Genomic DNA, 26,079 nt, shown 5'->3' with positions numbered 1-26,079 from the left:
TGGGTTAAAGAAAGTTATGTAATAATTCATAAGCTGGATCTGTAATTTAATAATTTATACTAATTAAATTACAGAGCCTGAGGTTAAGAAGGAGAAGATCAAAGCTGCTCCTCTAAAGAGAGGTATACAGTTGTACTATATTTATTTATTTTTAAGTCCTTTTCTACACATATTTGCTTATTGCTATTTCTAAACCAGTTATATTTTTAATTCATTTTCTTTTTCAGAAGCTAAAGATGTTAAGGAGAAAATAAAACCAGCTCGTGAAAGGAAAGGTAGGTTTTAGGAAAGGTTGGTCTGAAGTTGACAGGTGTAATTAATTAAATTAAATTAATAATAGAGAATGTCCACTGCTACCACTATTTCTGCTGCTATTATCATTAATACTAATGCTACATTTATTACTACCACTAATACTACAGCAACTAAAACTACTTTTACTTATATGATTACTACTACTTCTTATTTTACTACTATTACTAATATTAGAATTGTTACTAATACTACTAATATTAGTTGTGCTATCTTTATTATTACTAATACTAGAATTAGTATTAGTACTTCTAGTGCTTATTTTACTACTACTATTATTGTGATTCCACTGTTGTATTATTACTAAACTTGGAATTACTACCACTGCTACTAATTCAGTGATTACTACTTCTTCTTCTGCTGTTACTCTTATTACCATTTCTACAAATACTACTACTACTAATATTAGTACTGCTACTACTACTACTCCATCTTCTACTTCTATCTTACTAATACTAGAATTGCTGCTACTAACTACTATTACTACTACTACTACTAATAATAATAATGCAATTACTACTTCTTGTATTACCACTATTATTACTAGTACTAATACTACAAATACTACTACTACTACTACTACAACTTCCTCTACTACTGCCACCTCTTCTACTACTAATACTAGTATTACTAATATTAGAATTACTACCAATGCTACTAACATTACTACTAATACTATGGTTACTACTTATTCTTCTACTATTACTACCAATACTACTACTATTAATGCTACTACTACTTCTTCTTCTTCTTCTTCTTCTTTGTCTTCTACTACTACTACTACTACTAGTAATAATAATAATAGTTTTTCTGTGTGTCCATTTTCTTAGCAGAAGCTGAAAAGGTGAAAGCACAGCCAGCTTTGCAGAAGAAAGGTATAGTAGTTTTTCTATGGTAGTATTTGATACCTATTATACATGACCAACATTTTGTCTTTGAATTAATTCAAAGTATTTTGACAAAGGAAGACTCGTAAAGCGCTGCTTATTTCCAAACTATTTTTGACTTTACTTTGTTTAGAGGCTGAAGTTAAGGAAAAGGAAAAACCAACAGCTGTAAAGAAAGGTAACGTGTATCACAAAACTGGTGTAAACATGCTTAGTAGCCTCTGAAACTCGATAATTTTATATATATAATGTTGATTTTTTTTTTAGTCATGATTGCTTTACGCGAAACTTGAAAGTCAAGATTCTGTGGATGCCCACTAAAGTTGGGAAGCGATCATCCATAGGGGACACAACATTCAAATAACTGTTTCTTAGGAAACAGACATCAAACTGACCTGAAATTTGATTTACTGCTTTGTTTTGAAGTTTGAAATTTGATCTTTGTCCAAATCTGTAAGTGGATTTCTAATGATGACTCGATTACTTGAAAAACATGGCAGACATTGGCTAATCTGAATTCAGCAGGCATTTGACAGTGTTAGCATTAAACTATCATCATGAAACTTTAAAGTTTTTTTCATTTATGGTCTCTTTGGTGTTCTGTGTAACTTGGTAAGAACTGGCCACAGTGGGTGCTACTTACAATGGGTGATAGGTACCCGCAGAATGCCACTTCACGCTATAGTATTTTTATATCTTGAAATAAATCTGTTTTTGTGGATTTTTTTTACATGAAAAACATAATTGGGCAGTTTCTTTGGGCATTTTCTTTACTGTTTTTAGAGGACAAAGGTGCCAAAGAAAAGCTGAAACCAGCTCCACCAAAGAAAGGTACATATCTTTCCAAGTAAAAAAAAAAAAAAATTCTTTTTTTTGCCACAGCTTTTTTCAATGTTTCATTTTGAACCATTTCAGAGGCTGAGGCAATCAAAGCAAAGCCCAAAGCAGCCCCTGTGACGAAAGGTACATATTTATGTAAAAGACAAGTGAATATTTATGCCAAATTGTTAAAACACATGAATGCTTTGCATAACTTTTGTTGATATGTGATATGTTGTAGAGCCTGAAATTTCCAAAGAAAAGGTCCAAAGAGCACCAGCAAAGAAAGGTACTTTTCCCCCCAAATACATAGTACCAAATGCCTAATGCCTAATGTAATAATATGATATACTGCAAAATTGCTCTGGGTCTATGGATACCACCACTGAGTGCACATTTTCTCATCACATTTTTTGAAGATGTAATACAAATTTCAAATCCACTTTAGCAAGCTAACTTAAAGTTATCTCTGGCTATGGTATTCAATCAAGTATTCAAACTGCAAAAAAGTGGTATAGGCATTTCTCTAATATATTTCTTTAAGAGATTTCTAGAAAAGAAATATGACATTATTATGCATATTTTATTCATTTACTAATTTTGAATTTGATCTTTTCATTTTACAAGTTAGGAACTAGATGATCAACAGATGAAAAAAGCTAATAACCATGTAAACAAACTGAGTTAAATGACTGATTAAATAGTGTAAATATTTTGCAGAAGGTGAAGCTGCTCCAAAAGAAAAGGCCAAACCAGAACCTGCACTAAAAGAGAAGGCAAAGCTCAAACCTGCTCCAAAAGATAAGGCAAAACCAGTACCTCCTCGAGAAGAAAAGGCAAAACCTGAACCTGTTCCAAAAGAGACAGTAAAACCAGAACCTTCTCCAAAAAGAGAGGCAAAACCTGAACCTGCTCCAAAAGTGAAGGCAAAACCTGAAGCTGTTCCGGAAGAGAAGGCCAAACCTGAACGTTCTCCAAAAGAGAAGGTAATGACTGAACCTGCTCCAAAAGAGAAAGCAAAACCAGAACCAGCTCCAAAACAGAAGGTAACATCTGAACCTGCTCCAAAAGAGAAGGCAAAACCAGAACCTGCTCCAAAAGAGAAGGCAAAACCTGAACCTGCTCCAAAAGAGAAGCTACAAACAGAACCTACTCCAAAAGAAGTGGCAAAACCTGAACCTGCTCCAAAAGAAGTGGCAAAACCTGAACCTGCTGTAAAAGAAAAGGTAAAGCCTGAACCTATTCCAAAAGAGAAGGCCAAACCTGAACTTGCTCCAAAAGTGAAGGCAAAACCTGAACCTGCTCCAAAAGAGAAGCTACAAACAGAACCTATTCCAAAAGAAGTGGCAAAACCGGAACCTGCTCCAAAAGAAAAGGCAAAACCTGAACCTGTTCTAAAAGAAAAGGTAAAGCCTGAACCTATTCCAAAAGAGAAGGCCAAACCTGAACTTGCTCCAAAAGAGAAGGTAAAACCTGAAGCTGTTCCGGAAGAGAAGGCCAAACCTGAACGTTCTCCAAAAGAGAAGGTAATGACTGAACCTGCTCCAAAAGAGAAAGCAAAACCAGAACCAGCTCCAAAACAGAAGGTAACATCTGAACCTGCTCCAAAAGAGAAGGCAAAACCAGAACCTGCTCCAAAAGAGAAGGCAAAACCTGAACCTGCTCCAACAGAGAAGGCCAAACCTGAACCTGCGCGAAAGGAGAAGGTAATGGCTGAACCTGCTCCAAAAGATAAGGCAAAACCTGAACCTGTTCTAAAAGAGAAAGTAAAACCTGAACCTGCTCCAAAGGAGAAGGTAACACCAGAACCAGCCCCAAAAGAAAAAGCCAAAGCTGAAACTGTTTCAAAAGATAAGGCAAAACCTGAACCTGCTGCAAAAGAGAAGGCAAAACCTGAAGCTGTTCCAAAAGAGAAGGCAAAACCTGAAGCTGTTCCAAAAGAGAAGGTAAAACCAGAACTTTCTCCAAAAGAGAAGGCAAAAACTGAACCTGCTCCAAAAGAGAAGGCAAAACCTGAAGCTTTTCCGAAAGAGAGGGCCAAACCTGAACCTTCTCCAAAAGAGAAGGTAATGCCTGAACCTGCTCCAAAAGAGAAGGCAAAACCTGAAGCTTTTCAGAAAGAGAAGGCCAAACCTGAACCTTCTCCAAAAGAGAAGGTAATGCCTGAACCTGCTCCAAAAGAGAAAGCAAAACCAGAACTTGCTCCAAAAGAGAAGGCCAAACCTGAACCTTCTCCAAAAGAGAAAGCAGAACCAGAACCTGCTCGAAAAGAGAAGGTAAAATCTGAACCTGCTCCAAAAGAAAAGGTAAAACCAGAATTTCTTCCAAAAGAGAAGGCAAAACCTGAACTTGCTCCAAAAGAAGAAGCAAAACCCAAACCCACTCCAAAAGAAAAGGTTAAATCTGACTCTGTTCTAAGAGAGAGGATAAAGCCTGAATCTGTTCCAAAAGAGAAGGCAAAACCTGAACCTGTTCCAGAAGACAAGGTAAAGCCTGAAACTGTTCCAAAAGAGAAGGTCAAAGCAGAACTTCCTCCAAAAGAGAAGGCAAAACCTGAACCTGCTCCAAAAGAGAAGGCCAAACCTGAACCTTCTCCAAAAGAGAAGGTAATGCCTGAACCTGCTCCAAAAGAGAAAGCAAAACCAGAACCTGCTCCAAAAGAGAAAGTAACATCTGAACCTGCTCCAAAAGAGAAGGCAAAACCTGAAACTTTTCTGAAAGAGAAGGTAAAACCTGAACCTGCTCCAAAAGAGAAGGCCAAACCTGAACCTTCTCCAAAAGAGAAGGTAATGCCTGAACCTGCTCCAACAGAGAAAGCAAAACCAGAACCTGCTCCAAAAGAGAAGGCCAAACCTGAAACTGCTCCAAAAGAGAAGGTAATGCCTGAACCTGCTTCAAAAGAGAAAGCAAAACCAGAACCTGCTCCAAAAGAGAAGGCCAAACCTGAACCTTCTCCAAAAGAGAAGGTAATGCCTGAACCTGCTCCAAAAGAGAAAGCAAAACCTGAACCTGCTCCAAAAGAGAAGGCCAAACCTGAACCTGCTCCAAAAGAGAAGGTAATGCCTGAACCTGCTTCAAAAGAGAAAGCAAAACCAGAACCTGCTCCAAAAGAGAAGGCCAAACCTGAACCTGCTCCAAAAGAGAAGCTAATGCCTGAACCTGTTCCAAAAGAGAAAGCAAAACCAGAACCTGCTCCAAAAGAGAAGGTAATGCCTGAACCTGCTCCAAAAGAGAAAGCAAAACCAGAACCTGCTCCAAAAGAGAAGGTCAAACCTGAACCTTCTCCAAAAGAGAAGGTAATGCCTGAACCTGCTCGAAAAGAGAAAGCAAAACCAGAACCTGCTCCAAAAGAGAAGGCCAAAGCTGAAACTCTTCCAAAAGAGAAGGCAAAACCTGAACTTGCTCCAAAAGAAGAGGCAAAACCAAAACCTACTCCAAAAGAAAAGGCTAAACCTGACTCTGTACTAAAAGAGAAGGTAAAGCCTGAATCTGTTCCAAAGGTGAAGGCCAAACCTGAACCTGTTCCAGAAGACAAGGTAAAGCCTGAAGCTGTTCCAAAAGAGAAGGTCAAACCTAAACTTTATCCAGAAGAGAAGGCAAAACCTGAACCTGCTCCAAAAGAAAAGGCTAAACCTGAGCCTGTTCTAAAAGAAAAGGCAAAACCTGAACCTGTTCCAAAAGAAAAGGTAAAACCTAAAGCTGTTCTGAAAGAGAAGGCCAAACCTGAACCTTCTCAGAAAGAAAAAGTAAAACCTGAAGTTGTGCCGAAAGAGAAGGCCAAACCTGAACCTTCTCCAAAAAAGATAATGCCTGAACCTGCTCCAAAAGAGAAGGCCAAAGCTGAACCTGCTCCAAAAGAAAAGGTAAAGCCTGAAGCTGTTCTGAAAGAGAAGGCCAAACCTGAACCTTCTCTAAAAGAGAAGATAATGCCTGAACCTGCTCCAAAAGAGAAGGTAAAACCAGAACTTGCTCCAAAAGAGAAGGCCAAACCTGAACCTTCTCTAAAAGAAAAGGTAAAGCCTGAAGCTGTTCTGAAAGAGAAGGCCAAACCAGAACCTTCTCCAAAAGAAGAGGCCAAACCTGAACCCGCTCCAAAAGAGAAGGCCAAACCTGAACCTGCTCCAAAAGAAAAGGCTAAACCCGAGCCTGCTCCAAAAGAAAAGGTAAAGCCAGAACCTGCTCCAAAAGAAGAAGCCAAACCCAAACCTACTCCAAAAGAGAAGGCCAAACCAAAACCTTCTCCAAAAGAAGAGGCAAAACCTGAACCTGCTCCAGAAGAGAAGGCAAAACCTGAACCTGCTCCAAAGGTGAAGGTAAAACCTGAACCTGCTCTAAAAGCGAAGGCAAAACCTGAACCTGCTCTAAAAGAAAAGGCAAAACCTAAACCTGCTCTAAAAGAAAAGGCAAAACCTGAACCAACTCCAAAAGAGAAGGCTAAATCTGAAGCTGCTCTAAAAGAAAAGGCCAAAATTGAACCTATTCCAAAAGAGAAGGTAAAATCAGAACCAGCTCCAAAAGTAAAGGCAAAACCTGAACCTGCTCCAAAAGAAGCGTCAAAACCCAAACCTGCTCCAAAAGAAAAGGCTAAACCTGAGGTTGCTCCAAAAGAAAAGTCCAAAGCTGAACCTGTTCCAAAAGAAAAGGCAAAACCAGAACCTGCTCTGAAAGAGAAGGCAAAACCCGAAGCTGCTCCAAAAGAGAAGGTAAAACCAGAAGTTGCTCCAAAAGAGCAGACTAAACCTGAACCCACTCCAAAAGAGAAGGCAATGCCTGAACCTGCTCCAAAAGAGAAAGCCAAACCTGAACCTGGTCCAGAAGAAAAGGCTAAACCTGAACCAGTTTCAAAAGAGAAGGCCAAACCCAAACCTGCTCCAAAAGAGAAGGCTGAACCTGCTCCAAAAGAGAAAGCAAAACCAGAACCTGCTCCAAAACAGAAGGTACAACCTGAACCTGTTCCAAAAGAGAAGGCAAAACCAGAACCTGTTCCAAAAGAGAAGGCAAAACCAGAACCTACTCCAAAAGAGAAGATAAAACCAGAAGTTGCTCCAAAAGAGAAGGCCAAACCTGAACCTGCTCCAAAAGAAAAGGCTAAACCCGAGCCTGCTCCAAAAGTGAAGGCCAAACCCAAACTTGCTCCAAAAGAGAAGGCCGAACCTGCTCCTAAAGAGAAGGCCAAACCTCAACCTGCTCCAAAACAGAAGGCACAACCTGAACATGTTCCAAAAGAGAAAGTAACACCAGAACCTGTTCCAAAAGAGAGGGCAAAACCCGAACCTGCTCCAAAAGAGAGGGCAAAACCCGAACCTGCTCCAAAAGAGAAAGTAAAACCTGAACCTGCGCCAAAAGAAAAGGCTAAACCCGAGCCTGCTCCAAAAGAGAAGGCCGAACCTGCTCCAAAAGAGAAGGCCAAACCTCAGCCTGCTCCAAAACAGAAGTTACAACCTGAACCTGTTCCAAAAGAGAAAGTAACACCTGAACCTGTTCCAAAAGAGAAGGTAAAACCTGAATCTGCTGCAAAAGAGAAGGCAAAACCAGAATCTGCTTCAAAAGAGAAGGCCAAACCTGAACCTGCTCCAAAAGAGAAGGCCAAACCTGAACCTGCTCCAAAAGAAAAGGCTAAACCTGCTCCAAAAGAGAAGGCCGAACCTGCTCCAAAAGAGAAGGCCAAACCTCAACCTGCTCCAAAACAGAAGGCACAACCTGAACCTGTTCCAAAAGAGAAAGTAACACCTGAACCTGTTCCAAAAGAGAAGGTAAAACCTGAATCTGCTGCAAAAGAGAAGATAACACCTGAACCTGCTCTAAAAGAGAAGGCAAAACCAGAAGTTGCTCCAAAAGAGAAGGCCAAACCAGAAGTTGCCACAAAAGAAAAGGCCAAACCCAAACCTGCTCCAAAAGAGAAGCTCGAACCTGCTCCAAAAGAGAAGCTAAAACCTGAACCTGCTCCAAAAGAGAAAGTAAAACCAGAACTTCCTCCAAAAGAAAAGGCCAAACCCAAACCTGCTCCAAAAGAGAAGCTCGAAGCTGCTGCAAAAGAGAAGGCCAAACCCGAACCTGCTCCAAAAGAGAAGGCCAAACCCGAACCTCCTCCAAAAGAGAAGCCCAAACCCGAACCTACTCCAAAAGAGAAGGTAACACACAAACCTGCTCAAGAAGAGAAGACAAAACCCGCACCTGTTCCAAAAGAGAAGGCCAAACCCGAACCTGCTCCAAAAGAAAAGGCCAAACCCATACCTTCTCCTAAGAAAGGTATTTTTGTTTTTCTATAATATTCCTTCTTGCTGAGCACCAAGATAACAACTAAGTTACCAGTTAGAACCTAGCAATAAACAGAACTGCCTCTGAAAGAAAAGGGAAAATCTGAACCATCCCCCAAGAAAGATATTTCTGGTTCCACAATGAGTTTTTATCAGTTTTGTCAAAGAAGTTGCAGATTAACAACAAACACGTTAACAATCAACTTAACAAATTCACAACCAAATTAACAATCAAGACTTTAAATAAGAACCCTCTTTCTAATGCCCCAGATTTTAAAGCATAATCATCAATGTTGTGTAGAAGCTGAACCTACTCCAGATTAAGAGGATTGTTTGGTTTATGCATAGGGTAGTTTCAAAGGTAGATTGTATTGTACAAATGACCTTTCTAAAACACTGATGTTTCAGCAGCCTTAGAGAATGTGTTAAAAACATTATATGGCCAAATGTTAATGGACACCTGACCATCACACCCATACAGTATGTGCTTTTTGAACATACCATTCCAGATTTATTTTCGCAGTCAGCATTCCAGTTCATCTCAAAGTTCAGTGTTCAGTGGGGTTAGGGCTCTGTGCAGGCCACTCGAGTTCTTCCACTCCAAACTTGGCAAACTATGCCTTCATGGTGCTTGCTTTGTTCACAGGAGCCTCTTAGTTCCACTGAAGGAAATCTGTAATACTATAGCATACAAAGCACCCTATACAATTGTGTGCTTCCAACTTTGTGGCAACAGTTTGGCGAAAGCCTACATATGGATGTGATTATCAGATGTACACAAACCTTTGACTATGTAGTGTATACTATGTTATTTTTTATTATGCTAATTTTCTAATTTGCTAATACATTCAGTACATGGTTCATGCATTACACCCAGTTATCTGAAAGAGTAGATGGAGGTCAGTTGCAGAGCCCAGGGTTTGCGTTCTGGTTCAGTACTGATGCTTCACAAGCTTATTTTAATATCCCACTCCCCTTTCCATTTTACTGCAGCAGAAACTCTGTGTGCAAAAATCATGTGCACTAATAAAGGAATCAGACCTCTGAAAAAGGACTTACTGGATGGAACAGTGTGTACATTTGCCCATATAGCTGACAATTTTTAACAAAGGCAGCAGGATACAGGATACAGCTGAGCAGTTGAGGGTTAATAGTCTTGCCCAAGAACCCAATTATGGCAGCTAGCAAGTGCTGGGTTTTGAACACCTTTGAAACCTTCTGATCAGTCGCCCAAAGCCTTAACCACTGAGTCAGCACTTTTGCAGTGTTGTGACTAGATCATTGCATAGATCACCTGGATTTGTAAAATCATGATCAGGGTTTTGACCCTTGTTGGAGCATTATGCCTTCAGATCCTTGGATCCTTGGCTGATGTGGGATTAGTGTGCCACCTGCTCAGGGTCCTCATGCTTAGTTTTGCAAAGTTGTTCATTCCAAAATATGTTTTTTTAATGTTTTAGAAGCTGAAGTGGCCAAGGAGGAGATCCCAGTAAAGAAAGGTACCACTGAAATATCACATTTATCATATTTTCCTTTTTGTTTCCATGACATTTAAAATGTAATTTGACAGAATGCAAAGAATTTACAAAGCAATAACAGCCTTAATTATTTATTTGTCAGAGCCTGAAGTTGCCAAAAAGGTTACACCAATCACAGTGAAGAAAGGTATGACCATATATTAAAGAAACCTTTACACATGGATGTACTATGACGAAAGGAAAGTGAAATATGATAGACTTCACTATAGATATTACTTTATAACATGTAACACTAATTAACAGTTTACACAAAATGGTTGTGAAATAAATGTTTACGTCTAATGTTAAAGTGCTTAATGGTGAGAATTTGTTATAGATGTCAAAGAAAAGGCATAACCTGAATCTTCACCAAAGAAAGGTATTATTTGGGTGTTTTCTTTCTTATTAAAGCATTCTTTTAATGTTTCAGAGGTTGAAGTTGCCAAAGAGAAGGCTAAACCAGAACCTGTAAAGAAAGGTATGAGTGTATAATGAGGGCCTCCATTTATACAGATAAACTATTTATATTTTCATAGACAATGCAAACTAAATTAAACTCATTTGTAGAACTTGAAGCACAGGAGAAATTTCAAAAAAGAAGGGTACTTCTGTTTGTTCTCTTCCATTTCTTTGGCGCTCCCTTGAAAAACTTTATGTATGGAATAAAACATTTTGGGGCTGTCATAGGAAATTTATTTATTTATTTATTTATTTTCAGAAAACATATAATGAGAATCAGTCTTAGTTAAGAAGCTTTTTCCCTGTTGACCTTACTGGGTTAGATTTTTTTGGTGGCTAGTTTGCTTTCAGTTGTTAGGTTAGCTTCTTCTCACTAGTTTGCCTTCGCTTACTAGCTTAGCTTTTGGTGGCTAGGTTGTTTTCACCTGATAGGATAGCTTTTGTTTGCTAGTTTGATTTCAGTTGTTAGGTTCGCTTTTGCTCTCTGCCTTATTTTGCTAGCTTAACTTTTGCTCTATAGATGACTCATTTGCCAGGTTAGCTTTTGCTATGTAGTTTGCATTCACTTTGTAGGTTAGCATTCGCTCAGACTGGCATTCATGTGAGAAGCCGTACTTTTGATAAAGTTTTTCCACAGCTTACAGAGTACTGCCACTGGGCCATAAATACGGCCTCAATTACTTTGATTGCATTCTCTTTCAGCTGTAAGTCATTTTGCATAAATAAAATAGGACAATATTCTTGAGGTTAATTCCAGCTAAATTAAAATCTACAGTAGACTCCTCCTATAACTCAACTAGTCTCCTAATTTTTATTTTTAATCTAGAAATGTTGAATGGTGGTCAATTTTTTTGCTATTTAAAAGAGAAATGAGTCCTAATATATAATTCTGGTCTCTAATTGGGCGGGTACACCGAGGTCCACTAGAGGGCTGTGTAATTCTAATTTCTTAGAAAAAAAATGAAACAATGGAAATGGTGCCTCAAAAAGCTGTATCTGGGAAGCATATAGTCTTAATTAACAAAGGCACAAAATATAGCCTTAATATATTTATTTTAAAACATAAGCAATGAAGAAAAAAGCTGTACATTTCTGAATTCATATGAAATTATGTAATTTGCATTTACATATTACAAAAGAATTACAGAATAAATGTTTTAACTTTCGATCTGCATTCTAGGTTCTGTAATGCATAAAAACAGAAGGTGTACTTTCTCTATTATCTATAATAACTTTTTTCATACAGCAGTTGAAGCTGCAAAAGAAAAGGCAGAACTTCCTTCCAAGAGAGGTATTTACACACACAAAAATCTAGACAGCCAAACCCTGACTGTATTCAACGAGTCATATTTTTCCAAGAATTACTGCAAATGATTTCATTTTTCATTTGTAATCCAGAAGCAAAAGTAGCAAAGGAGAAAGTCAAGCCAGTTAAAAAAGGTATTATTGTGTTTTTTTTTAGAACTTACTTTGAAAAAAGGAGTAATTTTAACACACTTACACTTCTGTCTAGATTTTGGACCGGGTTTAATTTAGTTTAATATTAATTCAAGTTGTCATATAATATTTTGATTTCTTCCCACAATTAAAGAAGACAAGATAATTAACACATAATTAATATAAAAAGAGCCCTGTAGCAGCAGGTCAAGTTAAGACTTCTAATATTTTCTCTCTGACAGAGCCAGAAGTCGCTAAAGAAACACCGATCCCTGTGGTGTATCCCAGTGCCAAAGGTACCCTTGTGTGGTTTTAACTTTCTGAGCATCACTCATTTATTAGTTTATTTATTATTATTAGTTTGTGTTCCGCTGAGATGCTGAGTGCTGGGTGCTGAGAATTCACATCTGTTAAAACAGGTTAAGAATCAGACCAGTTGTAGACAATATTTAAATAAACTCATTATTAACACAATATACATATTTTGACGATGCAGTAAATGCATACAATATGGAGTTCAAATACTCAGATATGAGTTCAGACACATATGACCATTATAAAACGTTTGATGAATAGATTTATGGTGAATTTGTTAAAATGTCTTGTCTATGCACACAGATATTGCAATGGAAGTGGAGCTCCTGAAAGCCATCAACCAAAAACTGTCCATTCTGGATTTATTGAGGAAAGACATCGGTGAAATAAGAACTGATCTGGAGGTCACTCAAAGCCAAATCGATCAATTAAGGATGGACAATCGGACGCTCCAAGGTTTTTATTTTAATATTCACAAAAAATATTCTTACATTCGGCATTAAATATACATTAATATTTCTAAATGCTTATAAAGGATTTGAATGAATTCCAAATATGACCAAATAGTTTGTTTCTGTAGTTTTATTTATCTGTTTGTTTATTTATTTATAACAACTACTTATGCACATTTTTACTGTTAAGGACTGATGCTCATCTTTTTCCATGAAAAGAGATTTTTGGTTAGTGGACTTTTTCTCAACCCAGCAGTGACTTTAGGGTGTTTAAAACCTCACCAATACTGCTGTACCTGATACACTCGTATCCCGGCAACACATACTGTAAACTACCATGTCACTGTCACTGATCTACAACCCACTTAATATCTGCCCAGTGGTGGTCTTACTGTGCTCCCCTTTATTTATAATAGATTAGATAAACTGCATAAAAAAAATCATTCTACAGTCAGTAACTATACACATGTAATTTGTACTTGTATGTACTGGTGCATCTAATAAATGTCTGACAAGGGTAGCTATGTGTTATAGTTATATGTCCATGTATGAAACAATTAATTCTAGAATTTCGTTATTTTTGTGAAAACAAAAATATATATATATTTTTTCTGTTACAGAGCCCAAGGAATTCAAGGAGAAAGCAAAACCTGCAGTGATGAAGAAAGGTTTGCATTACAAAATAAAAAAATAAGAAAAAAAAAACACAAAAGACACAATGTTCTTTAAAATTAATGAACAACAGAATTAATATTTTCTGAATACAGCACATACCACAGAGTATGTGCCATTTACAGATGATTACATGTTATCATTAGTTAAAGAATTACATACTTTTTATACATTTATAGATATATTTAATGTTATTTAATGTTGTGGAACATCACTGTAACAAAAGTAAAGCTGTTCCTTGAAGTTGTCCGTCACAGGAAAGTCTTCAGGACAGAGACGTTTGTGTTTTGTGGTTTCTTGGTAACACTAAATGTTACTATAAATGGATAAAAGTACCATATGTCATTCATTCATTTATATTAAAAAACATAATAATTGTTAGCAAATTGCTGTGGTCTAAGAGGAATATAACATTTCTTTTTGGTTTGTTTGTGCTGTTTTGGGATAACTTGATTATTTTCCCGTAATAGCACACCATGCAATGTTTTATTCATTACTTATAAAGTATATGAACTGAAAATGTAAACTGAAAGATAAGATCAGGGAAAAGAGTAGTGAACTGTAACATACCATGCTGCCAATATATGGCATAATTATGCCTTTGAAATGTGTCCTAAACATATTTTGTGTGTATTGGCTTGCTTTTCAAGGCTATATACTATGTAATAATACATTTACATCGTAATATGATTTTTCTTTTAATAGTAAGTCCTGCAACTAAGATCCTTGCATTCTCTCAAATCTAATAAATCTATATTTTCCTGACAGGACATAGACCCTTCAAAGAGAAGCTTAAAATATCGACTGTGGTTAAAGGTACTCTCTAATCTCAAGACAACAATCAACATGCAACACTGTATTCGTTTTCTTTGTACTTCTTTAACTGATCGTGAATTGATTTTCCTCTTTCAGGACGCGAGGCTCTGAAAAACATCACTAAAGCAGCCACTGTGAAGAAAGGTATGGATAATAAAATGAGATTAAAGGCATCCTGGTGAATTGTAGCTTGTAAAAACTGATCAGACGTTTTTCTCCATTCAGAGCGGGTGCTAAAGAACATCACTAAAGCAGCGTTTGGAAAGAAAGGTAGCTGTGGTATTTACACTCTCTGGGAACTTGATTTAAAGATGTAAAGCAAGTGATGTACTACAGATAGATTTAATACAGTAATCTTTGGAGTTCATTGCATTTAACAATTAGAAGAAGACACACTGATGGACGTAAGTGATGGATCTCTTTTTTCTCTACGTTATGAGTTTTCCTGCTATTACTGTAGATCCTAATCTCTGAATTTGATTACACATGCAGCTGATTAGCAGGGTATAAATGTCACTTCAGGAATGTTGATTTTGTGTGCAAATGAATAGATCAGAAGGGCAGGTATTAATATAAAAGCATGATATATGATAAATCACGTCAGGAATGGTGATCAGAAGATCAGAAGGGCAGGTATTCAATTTGTATGAGCCTCTTTCTGCAGCCACAACCACTACACAATTATTCTTTGTGATTCACCTGCAACAAATCTTAGCAAATCAGGGCCTTAGTTCATTTTATTCTTTTTTTTTGCTCTCACATGTTGTAAAGTGGCCTAAAGTGTGACAAAGGCGATGTATAACATAAGTATTAAATTATTAATAGTAGGATAGCTATGGCCAAAACGTACCAGAAATGACCAAAATACAAAAGATTAAAAAACTGAATAGCAGCTGAGAATTTTAGTACAGAAAAACATTCAAATTAAGGAGTCTGTCATTAAGTCATTAACCCTCTCTTTGCTCTAAAAGAACAAGCTCCAAAAGAAAGAGTCAGGCTTGAGCATAAAAAGAAAGGTAAATTTATCCATTATTTCTAACAAATAAAAATATAAAGTCATTCTAAAACATATTTTAATTCACCTTCTTCCTGTTCCAATTCCACTTACTTCCTGTTTTTGATTTAGGATATATGTGAATTTATATTTATGTAAATCTTTTTCTTATAAAAGAAATTCCTAAAGAGAAAATCACCCCAGTGGAGAAGCTTCCAGAAAAAGGTACAATGTCTTTTCCTGTATTTAATTTCAGTGCTATTATACACTAGCTCAATAAGGTGAATAACAATAATAATAATAATAATAATAATAATAATGTTATATTTAATAGATTTTCAGTATAATTTCTCTTTTCTATTGTAGAAAAACTTACTGAGATGACATTGCCTGAGGAGAAGAAAACAAAAGGTAAATCACATCAAGGTTCTATGCATAATTTATTGAATGAGGGTTTAATTAATTATATTTTACTGAGGTTATTAGTCACTAATTTGTTCCATTCATAATTTTTAAATTAGATGAGCCTGAGGTGACCAAGGGTCCTGAACCAGCAGAAGAGGGTATTTATTTATTTATTTATTCATTCATTCATTTATTTATTTATACCATTACCAAATGGTCCAATCTCACTTGCAGAACAAAATCAGTTCTTTTAGCTGTTGTGTTTTAAATGATAAAAATCCAGTCTAGCATTTTGTTCTTAACACACGTGCTAGCCTTTGACAGAAGAGTTTATAGTAGAATTCATTTCATTCTAGGTTTACATAGAGCATTATAAATCTGTGTCCTGCGAACTAGCTGGCTAGCTAATCGTCTGGCAGATATTAGGCTAATTAGCACGATAAATCTTCACGTTTAGCTAAAGCCTCACAGGGGACACAGAGAAACTATGACCTTTAGCTATATGTTACAGGTAACAAGCCTAACTATTTGACTAAAACTTACTGGGTAATACCAAAAGTCATTTGGGCACTGAGCCAAAAGATGAACATTCAAAATAGCAACTTTCAAGAAGGGTTGCTTGAATCTACACATTCTAGTGCTTAGAACGCATTAAATAGACTGTAAGTCTAGGATTCGTGACTGAGCCCTAGATTAATTAATTTCCAGATGTTTTGGGATCTGAAATCTACAGGGGTGGACAAATCATTAATTCATTGACTAGCCCATCGAGTAGATAAAAGCTGTAGTGTCCTTCCCAGTTCCATGTTTTGGTTGCCTTTAAACTGACTAGGCTAAAACGTGGTGTGCTAGTTAACTAATTAAGTGGATTAATAGAGACTAAGGGAAATGAATGAGTATATAGATGGGATGAACATGCAGCCATAGTCCATTATCCTGTCCTGATAAATTTACTTAAACTTACTGGTCCTGGGCTGCCGATTTTTCCACCCCTGAGACCTGGCTGGACATTTGGAATACTTTCTCATCAGGAAACTGCTCAATGTTTTCTTTAAGTCAACATGATCACTAAAAAAGCTCCATGTTGTTTCCTTATTCAGAAGAAGTCCCCTACTTCCAGTGTTTCTACGTGGATGAATATGATATCCAGTATCCCTTCTTCCCCTTTTCACCACCTTTCTTATGAGGGTCACCTGCATCAGGTTGCGTGAAATGTCGACATCTGTGATACATACAATAACCTTGAAAGGTTACTGATACACGGTTGGTCCTCAGTGTCGAAATCAAGGAGGTCGAGGACAATTACTTTTAATGAGCTAGATGAGCTTTCAAAAACGGGACAATACAGGCAATTCCATTTACTGTCTAGTTGTGTGTCTTGTTCTAGATATGTTTATGTTGCTGTAGATTTAGATTTCAAGTTCAGCTAGTTCAGTTGTGTCAATAATATGAAATGTCAATTGCATACTGTGGAAGCAGTTCAAGTTAAACAGCATTGTGCTACCTGTTTCGTGTTTTTACACTGAATGTAAGTCTTAAAAGGAATGGCAGAACTGTGTGTCCGTGAAAGCTCTGACAGACGACGACGGAAAAAGCACTCGTCTGATCACAGAAAACTTTGCACTGTGTTAAAAGACGAGGTTTTAATAACTGAAAATACATTGGTACTCGTGCCTCATTTTGATAGAGTGCTGATTCAAAGCATTCCACTACCTTCAATCAAAATGATGGATGAAATATATTTCCTTTGATTATGTAACAAAAACCTCACAGTAATCGATGTTAATGCAGCCACTGAAGGTACAGTCAGTATACAGTATCTTAAAGATGGATTTGTGGACTGTGAAGTTTGCTGAACATATTTCGTATCCACTGAACTATTTGAGAAGGTACAACGGTGTCAGCAATCGTACAGGACTTGGTGTAAATTTATATCTTTAAATTCTATAAATACTGACTTCCCCAACCTAATCTTTGTAGCTGGATTTCATGTTATTTAAGTAACCAAAGCTACAAGCACTCACCCCATCACCCCTCACCCTATTCTTAGCTATTCACAACTGTACAACTTAGTAAATTCTTACAGATATGCGCTTATGGGACCTTGATGTTGGATTATTCCTTCATCTTTTAAGGAAAGATAATGAATTTATGAGCTCCAGTGGCATCATTATTTATTGATTAAACACTGTAAAAACTGACATCTTAACAAGTGAAAATATCTTGAATATAGTCAAATGTGTCTAGTATTTCCCATTATAAGATTACAATAAATCAAATATAAGACTATTAAATATATTTTCAGACATTTTTACTTATTACATTTTCATATTCTATTGGCAGATCATTTTGCTTCATTCTAGAAATAAATGCTTACAATGAGCAAATTATCTGCCAATAGAATAAGACTATTTAAATTATTAAAAAAAAGGTTATAGAAAATCTTATAATTGGTTTATGGTAATCTTATAATAGGAAATACTAGTTAAGTGTGACTATATTTAAGATATTTTCACTTGCTGAGATGTCTTTTTTTTTTTTTTTTTTTTTTTGCAGTGAATGATTTAATCACAAAGCTGTAATTTGAGGAAAATCCTAGTAACCAATGTTTACACAAATATTAAAATATGATGCATTACACTATAAATATGTCAGCTGATATGGGACTGCATATCACAACATTAACGTTAAGGAGTAAAACAGGACGAAGCATGCTGTTACAGTAAAATAATCAATGATGGAGTGTTGTGATGCAGCCCAACACAAAGCAGCATTAGTTACCAACATAAAGTTGATTATTTTCCTATAACAGCATGTCAGCAAGTGTTGTATTCATTTTGTATGACAGATTTCTTTTAATTTATTAACAGCATGTAGTACTTTTTATTTGTTTGTAGTTACATTTAATGTTGTGGAACGACCATGAAACAAGTTAGTTCCTGTTATCTCTTACATTATAGCAGCTATAAACATTTGTTTCCTTCTTCTCTAAAGAAGATGCTGCTTGACATGTTACTGAGAAACTAAAAAGTTCCTCCACCCTGAGGACTTTCCTGTGGTGGAAAACTTAAAGTTGAGATTTTACCTCTAATTTGTTACTATAGAAATAATAATGTATTAGAATGAGTTGATATGTTGATATAAACTTGGCTTGCAGCCAGAATTATAGTCAGAACTGCTGTTATAGAAAATTAATCAACACCTTCTGACCAATCAGAATTGAGAATTCAACAGTGCTGTGGTGTAAATACAATTTCGACTCCAGCCATTACTCTTGTTTTTGTGTTTTGAAACATAGTCCTGGCTTATCCTGTCTGGTGCATTGAATAGATCTGTAAATCTTTGCTAATTCACTATTTCCAAGAATATCTACAGACATATTATCTGTAAACGTCTGTAGATGCCTGTGCACCGAGTTTGATACTCACAGGTATAAGATTGGTTATAAGCTGTCCTTTTGTATTTGCATTTTATTGCACAAAAGAACAACCTACAACAGTTTAACCGACCAAAAACAATCATTACTGACACAATTGCGTGGACAATTTTGAGCATTTTTGGCCAATATTTCCATGTATCCTTGTGTTGATGAATACTGGTGCTGATAACCAGTATTTCAGATCATAATTTGGTCCAAATCGACCAGAAGCTAAAGATGATGTCATGTGTTCAGCCTGGAATGAGTCAATGTATCTTAAACACAGACTAATTTCAAAATGTCACACAATTTTTTGAGAAATATTCCTTTAATTGCATACATTTTTTCAATTTATTTAATATCCTAGCACAATCACAGGCTGATTATAACAAATCGGACACTTACATCATTATGACTCACAGATTTTACTCTAGAAGTAAAGACTGTTGAGAGGTAGGTCGTAGAAGATCCAGGAATTTCACAGAATATGATAATGACTGATTATGATCTCAGATCATTATTAAATGACTAATAAAAGGCTATCTTTTGTCAAAATCTTTTTGGTATACAATTACAACAACAGAAATCGTATAAAGATACATATTTCCTAAAAAAAAAAAAAAAAAAAAAAAAAGTGTCTTGGTGTAACTGTATTTTTAAATACAGTGCATTTTGACTAAATATGTTGGTCTTATCTACTTTAATGTAAAAGTGTTTGATTCAGATGAAAACATTTTTAAACTGAATATAACCTGACATTTACTAAGACATTTTATTTTTCATTTTTGTCATTTTACTGTTTTCTTGAGAAAAAAATGTCACATATCATGGCTTAACAGATTATTTTTGCTGATTTTTTTTTTTGTTGTTGTCTTTTTTAAATAACTTCCTAAACAGAAAATGGTGTAACAGAAAGCCACGTTTTGGAGAACTCTGTGTTAAAGGAAAGATGCTCAATATATAATATACTTGTTTTGTAAGTTGTTGGTTGTTTTATGAGACACTGAAGTCTAAAAAGGGGCATACTGGTGTTGTGCAGAGAAGACATACAGTGCATGATTGAAGGCATGGAGCTCATGACCAGCTTCGTTTAAATTATTGAAATTCTCTGTATTGTATACTGTGTAACAAGTGGCATCTGTATTTCTATTTCTTTATTGCTCAGATTCTCAACAGAAATGCATGAGGTGTGTTTTCTGCTTTGTGTAAAACTGCAGGTTAGAACTGATCTAAAATCCTGGCTGATAAAATGAACTAGTATGTGAGTGAATGAAAGAGGTCATATTGTAAGTAGTATAATTTTTCAACTGCAGTTTCTTCTTTGCTGTTGGATTATATAAGCCCAGTGGTTCTTAAAGTGGTGTCTGGGGACCCACAGGGAGCCTGTGATTTTTTATTTTTTTTTAGTTACAGTGGTGGAAATCACAACACATCATTGTCAAAGTTAGGTTTATTATTGAGTTCATATAGCCATTTGACTGTTTGACTGGTCACGTAAAAAATTTAAGCGTTTAATCCAAAACTCAACAACTAAAAGTACAAGTAGGTCTATAAATAAGTTGAACTTTGACCTAATGTTATTTTCAGTGGTAAGTTCAGGAATAAAAAGCTATATGGCTCTAATAAATAGACAAAATATTATTGTATTATTTAAGTTTAAACAATGTTCTGGAAATACAGTATGTACTGATAGGGTCTGTGGAATTTATTTTACAGTTCAAGGGGTCCCTGAGTACAAAAAGCTAATTAGCTATGAATTTTACTAGATAATTAAAAATGGAATGAACTTACTGTTTGGTAACCTAAAACAACGTATCTGCATTTATAATGTCATTATTTTCAGCACAAGTTCTGTATATAAGAGCAAAACCTGTAAGAAATTCACAATTCTGCTTGACATCTTACCTTCAATAAATATTTATGAATACTCTGATATATCTTGAGTCATGATTTCTATAAATGCAAAATGAAACACTGTGCTTCATGATCCACATGGTTGTAAGTCGTACGGACAGAATTATGCACATTTTGTAGGATTTTTTAATTTAAATTACATATCTGAATGGAGCTGTTTGGTCATGCACAGTGTCCTGTTTGGCAAAAACAAAAACACGCCATACCAACTTTTTGATAGTCCTAGTAGTCTAGATAAAAAAAAGAAATACTAAAGAAAAACTGAAAGACTGAAAAGCCCCAAGTATCTACTTTCATATAAGCCATTAATCACTAGTGTGGAGTGTGACACCACAAATAAATTCAATGCTGAACACAGGCACCTCAAAACAGGAGGAAATTTCATTTTTTGGCCTCTGGTAAAAAGAGTTAAAGGCAAAAAAATGCAGCATCTGTGACACTATATTATTCAAACTCAGTGTGTCATTACAATAAGAGAAACATGGAAGCATAAAGCCCTTTACATACAAATGCTGACACTGGAGACTTCTTCCATAAATGATAGAAGTTCATAATACTCTCTGCCCAACGAGATTCAAGAATAAAATAAAATACCACTATGATAAATAATGTACGATAATGTATGATAATGATAAAAAATGTTAAAGTGAATCATTTGAACAAGTCACTCAACGTATAATTAATATATGTATTTAATTATTTCACTGTAACTGGCCCATGTTGAACAATCACTTGTAATTATCATTAATCACTGGAAATTTGGTTTAATTTAACAATATGGCTTCCACGCTCATTACTTAGTAGCTTATAAAATAGCACTTGATCCAGCATTTCCTATTAATTTGCATTTTATTTTTTATATTGTACTCCGATAGTTACTTGTGCACACGAATGTAGTCATGAGGTACTAAATCAAGGTCATGAAATCGTAATGTTTCTGTGGGATGTAGGCTATTTTATTTTATAATACATTCAATTCACTATTTTAACTTAAAAAAATTTGTTAACTTAATAAAATAAAGCCAGTGTTTTTGTTTGTTGTGCTCTCCTGTAAAGGAAAGTTCACACTTTGTGCTCTGTTAATCAATTTGAAATGATGCACATAGTTCTCTAGTGACAAGATTCTGAAGAAATATGTCATATTTCAGCAAACAAATTCCTTTGTGACACAAAAACACTTGATAGACTCTGGGTAAAGTTTGTTTTAGTTGGTACTGCAATTGCTCTTTCAGTTCCTCATATTCACAGAACAGGTTTCATTAAGAGGACATCATTAAGAACTCATTATTGGACATCATCAAGGACTTTTTTTTTTTAAACCTGGCATTGTTTAAAGAATCAGTATATTTTTCTGCTCAGGTTTGCAACAGCAGGTTACAAAGGAGTGATTTCAAATAAGGTGGCTGTTCATACAAAATGGTTCTGCTTTCATTAAGAATGCTATTAGTGAACTAATGAATCTGAATTTATTACTGGAGGCCTGCTTAATGAATATTGATGATGAGTTTGGGGGGAAAGTTTCAGACTTTAAAGCATTTGACGTATATTTTATAATGCATATAAATAAGCATTTATAAGGGTGATAATAAGGATGACGCAGTCTGTATTTGTCCTTTACCCAGTCCTTCACTTTGCTTTGTTAAAGCTTTGTAAAAGATATTTTCCGAACCTAGCTTGGAATTTTGGTCACTATATGAAATATTTAATGTAATTCATTCAGCTTTATTGGCATAACAGTTATAGCAGCTATAGTATGACAAAAGCATTGAAATAGCAAGGCAAGTTTATACAAATATAAAAATGTGAAGAGTGTCATGTTGTATTTAACATTTATATTACATAATGCATATTATAATCACTTTCCAAGTGGTAGAGGACAATCTAATGTTGTTTATTCAGTTCAGAGTTCACACTGATACATCTGAAATAAGAAATTTTCAACCATTCTTTATAAACCAAAGAGATTGATGTGTGTAAAAATCCTGAGAGATCAGCAGTTTCTGAAATACTCACTCCAGCAGCAACCATTCCACAGTCAAAATCACTGAGATCTCTTTCTCCATTTTTATGTTTGATTTGAACATTAGCTGACTGCATGATTGTATGCATTGAGCTGCTGCTACCACATGATTGGCTGATTGGATAATTACTTGACTGAGCAATTGTACAGGTGTTCCTACTAACGTGATCAGTGGGTGTATGTTTATTTCAATGCTTGCCATCTTCTTTTCTTTTTAGTCTTTTGCTTTTAGGTTACATCGTATTACATTTGACAGCAAAAGGTAGATGATTTGCATAATCTGAATTGAGTGCTCAGAAAATCAACTTAAGTACCTGCATAACCCGACTCTGAATACGAGGAACTTTCCCTGTTTGAATATTGATATAACTTTTGGACTTACTTTGAATACGGCCCGGGGAAAAGCCACTTTTAAAAAAGCAACATAGATTTATGTATTGTATATAGATATCTATATTTGTATGTAGATATAAGCTGTGTTTATAAAGAAGCAGCCACTGGGGGCATGAATGTAACATACAGCATTTTCAGACTAAACTGTTTCACCAGAGGATGGCGATATTGCAGCGCTTATCTACAGAGAGCACAGCATGGATTTCAAACACATGCTCTGCTTCCAGCTTAACAGAAATGTGAAACCTGTGCTGCAAAAATTTCAAGAGCTAATATGTGCACTATTCATAATTTATCATTAATTCACTCACTTATATTGAAGTAGGGCATGCATATTTAGACTACTACTGTGAGTGATCCCAACAAAATGATGTAAATATTAATATAAATGAGATATTTACATTTATATTTAAATTACAGATTTGTATACCTTATGATAGTTTCCATCCTATTTGCAGACCAACTTGTAACAAACTCGTGTCACCAGCAGGTGATGAGATTACATAGCATTCATATATGCACAAAGCGTGCTGTACATATACATGCTGCATGCTTGAAAAAGAAAAATAATAGCACTTATAAAATGTATTTACACTTTTAAAATAAAATACAGGATAAAAGGGATACTTTTTCAATTCACTGTTCATTGTTGGTGGCTCAAGAATAATAATAACTTTAAAAAAAAACTGTATACTGAGGTATTTGATCCAGTCAATTGGTATGCATTACAGGATGCTTCATGAGAAAAAGGATTAGCATGCTAAGCACTTCCACACATCTTGGTGAAAAGCTCTGGCAGCAGCAGTACCTGACTGAAACTGTCCCTTGATTTGGTGTTGATTTGGTGTCTAGGTTTATTTAGTTTCATACAGAGCTAAAATTTATTAAAACATGTAAAATGACATGTTTCTGGCCATAAAAACCTCTGACTTCCTTCGAACCATTTTCTCTGTTGCATTGTTCTCCGTCATTTTGTTTTATAAATGTGCTTCATAACATAGACTAAACTATTTTTATTATCAAATTTAATAGATTTTGTTGATTACACAGCAGCAGCCCACAGGAGATATACCACCGGCCACTTTAATAGGAACCCCTGTACCCCTGCTTATTCATCCAATCAGCCAAACATGTGGCAACAGCTCAGGGTATAAACTTATGCAGACACACATCAACCGCTTCAGTTAATGTTCACCTGAAATATCAGAATGATGAAAAAATGTGATCTCAATGACTTTGACCATGGCATCGTTGTTGATTCCAGGCGTGCTGGTTTGAGTATTTCAGAAACTGCTGATCTCCTGGGATTTTCATGTGCAACATTCACACACAGAATGGTGTGAAAGACAAAAAACACCCTGTGAGCAGTAGTTCTGCAGGTGGAAACACCTCATTGATGGGAAAGATCATAAGAGAATGGCTGAACTGGTTCAAAATGACCGAAAGGGTACGATAACCACTCTTTACAACCATGGTGAGCAGAAAGGCATCTCAGAATGAACATCATGTTAAACAACAGCAGAAACACATCAGGGTCAATTTCTGTCAGCTAAGAACTGGTATCTGAGGCTATAGTTGGCACAGGCTCACCAAAACTAAATATTAGATGACAAGACAAGGTGATTTTTTTTTTTTTCCAATCTTCAACTGTCGGTGAGCCTGTGCCCACTGTGTTCCTAGATGTATTCCTAATAATGTGGCCATTGAGTGTGCATACACATACATACTGGACTGTGCAAAAGTATTAGGTGCATGCAAAGTATATAAATGAAACACTTCTACATATAAAAAAATGACTATAAATAGGACTAAACAGTAAAAAAGCAAAATTAATAAAGTATTTGGTGTGACTTTTTGTCTTTAAAACTGTTCTCTGAGGTAGGCCTGTTTTTCCTGCACAGTTCTTCTGGAGATTTCTCCTCTCACATTTGCTTTCTGTTTGTGCTGGTGACACCAGACAGTCTCCATGTTTCTATCTGCAATGAAATGACTCAATATCTTGCTTTCTTTAGCAACATACGAAATGTAATTTTTTAGTTATTGCTTGTGATAATCACTGTTTTTATCAGCGATAGTAAATATCAGTTGTTCTGTGCTGCAATATCTTGTCTCTAACCTCATTATCAGTCTCATCAATCACTGCAGGCTTGGGTGTAATAATAAGTGCCACTACACTAAAGACTTTCCCATTGCAGACACACACATTCTGGTGCTGGAACGACGGACCGACTACAATCTGTCCATTGTCAGCTGAAAATAGTTTTTCTTCCCTCTTGGTAGTTCCCATGGCAAACATGGAGCAGCTCTAGGCTTTCCCAGACCTCCACTGACTCCTTTCTTTTCAGAAAGAATAAAAGGGGCTCGTTCCTTTCATGCCACTTGGCGAGAGCATCATCTGACAGTGATGTCACGCTCATGCTTAAAGCTTATTGGCTACAAGTGAACGGGCTACTCTCAGTCCATGAAGAGGAGGCAAAATCGGCTTAAAGTTAGAGCAGCGGGATGCAAGGAGAAAAAAAAAAGATAAAGGCAAGCATTTCTGATGGCTGCAACAGAAGCAAAAGTTTGTAGAGTAAAGTTTGCAGTGGAAAGACTTCAGCAGATGTTTGTTAATAATTGATTGGTTATATGATATGCTTGTGATATTCAACACACACGATATTATCATAAACAATTCAGTAGTATCATTATCGTGCTCTGGGAAAAACCCTTCCCATGGGGAAATTTTCTACTATATAGTATGATCTACTATGTAGTTCTGAAAACTATACATTTTCTGAACTCTTGATTCCAAGTAAATTATATCTCACTTACACTTTAATGTCTGGTTTCCCCTTAGAAATAAAAAGAAAATTTCATTTGAAGATTTCATACCAATTCTAGGGGGGCATAGTGGGTCAGTGTTTAGCACTGTTGCCTCGCACCCCTGGGGTCGGGGGTTCAATTCTCCCCTCTGCCCTGTGTGCACAGAGTTTGCGTGGTCCCCCCATGC

The 26,079-nt window shown here is 36.0% G+C and overlaps 1 protein-coding gene across 5 annotated transcripts in view; it reads left to right on the top strand.

Annotated features, from left to right (window-relative positions):
* Nucleotides 1-20,695, top strand: part of si:ch211-266g18.10 (titin) — a 36,695-nt gene extending 16,000 nt beyond the window's left edge. For 2 of the 5 annotated variants that reach the window (XM_053237345.1, XM_053237349.1), the window contains 24 exons: nucleotides 75-122; nucleotides 228-275; nucleotides 1,143-1,187; nucleotides 1,333-1,377; nucleotides 1,983-2,030; nucleotides 2,115-2,162; nucleotides 2,260-2,307; nucleotides 2,739-8,267; nucleotides 9,736-9,774; nucleotides 9,896-9,940; nucleotides 10,223-10,270; nucleotides 11,498-11,542; nucleotides 11,650-11,691; nucleotides 11,931-11,984; nucleotides 12,307-12,459; nucleotides 13,076-13,123; nucleotides 13,896-13,943; nucleotides 14,040-14,087; nucleotides 14,169-14,213; nucleotides 14,915-14,959; nucleotides 15,115-15,162; nucleotides 15,304-15,348; nucleotides 15,459-15,500; nucleotides 16,443-20,695. In XM_053237345.1, the coding sequence (XP_053093320.1) occupies nucleotides 75-122; nucleotides 228-275; nucleotides 1,143-1,187; nucleotides 1,333-1,377; nucleotides 1,983-2,030; nucleotides 2,115-2,162; nucleotides 2,260-2,307; nucleotides 2,739-8,267; nucleotides 9,736-9,774; nucleotides 9,896-9,940; nucleotides 10,223-10,270; nucleotides 11,498-11,542; nucleotides 11,650-11,691; nucleotides 11,931-11,984; nucleotides 12,307-12,459; nucleotides 13,076-13,123; nucleotides 13,896-13,943; nucleotides 14,040-14,087; nucleotides 14,169-14,213; nucleotides 14,915-14,959; nucleotides 15,115-15,162; nucleotides 15,304-15,348; nucleotides 15,459-15,500; nucleotides 16,443-16,528 (6,740 nt within the window). In that variant the 3' untranslated portion in view covers nucleotides 16,529-20,695. The remainder of the gene's footprint in view (nucleotides 1-74; nucleotides 123-227; nucleotides 276-1,142; nucleotides 1,188-1,332; nucleotides 1,378-1,982; nucleotides 2,031-2,114; nucleotides 2,163-2,259; nucleotides 2,308-2,738; nucleotides 8,268-9,735; nucleotides 9,775-9,895; nucleotides 9,941-10,222; nucleotides 10,271-11,497; nucleotides 11,543-11,649; nucleotides 11,692-11,930; nucleotides 11,985-12,306; nucleotides 12,460-13,075; nucleotides 13,124-13,895; nucleotides 13,944-14,039; nucleotides 14,088-14,168; nucleotides 14,214-14,914; nucleotides 14,960-15,114; nucleotides 15,163-15,303; nucleotides 15,349-15,458; nucleotides 15,501-16,442) is intronic. The other 3 variants (XM_053237347.1, XM_053237346.1, XM_053237348.1) reach the window with 3 other exon arrangements.
* Nucleotides 20,696-26,079: the final 5,384 nt, after the last annotated feature.

Source organism: Pangasianodon hypophthalmus, chromosome 10 (genome assembly GCF_027358585.1).
Source record: "Pangasianodon hypophthalmus isolate fPanHyp1 chromosome 10, fPanHyp1.pri, whole genome shotgun sequence".
In the NCBI taxonomy this organism is placed as follows: domain Eukaryota; kingdom Metazoa; phylum Chordata; class Actinopteri; order Siluriformes; family Pangasiidae; genus Pangasianodon; species Pangasianodon hypophthalmus.
The sequence above is the reverse complement of the archived record's forward strand: the minus strand, read 5'-3'. Positions and strand labels throughout refer to the sequence as shown.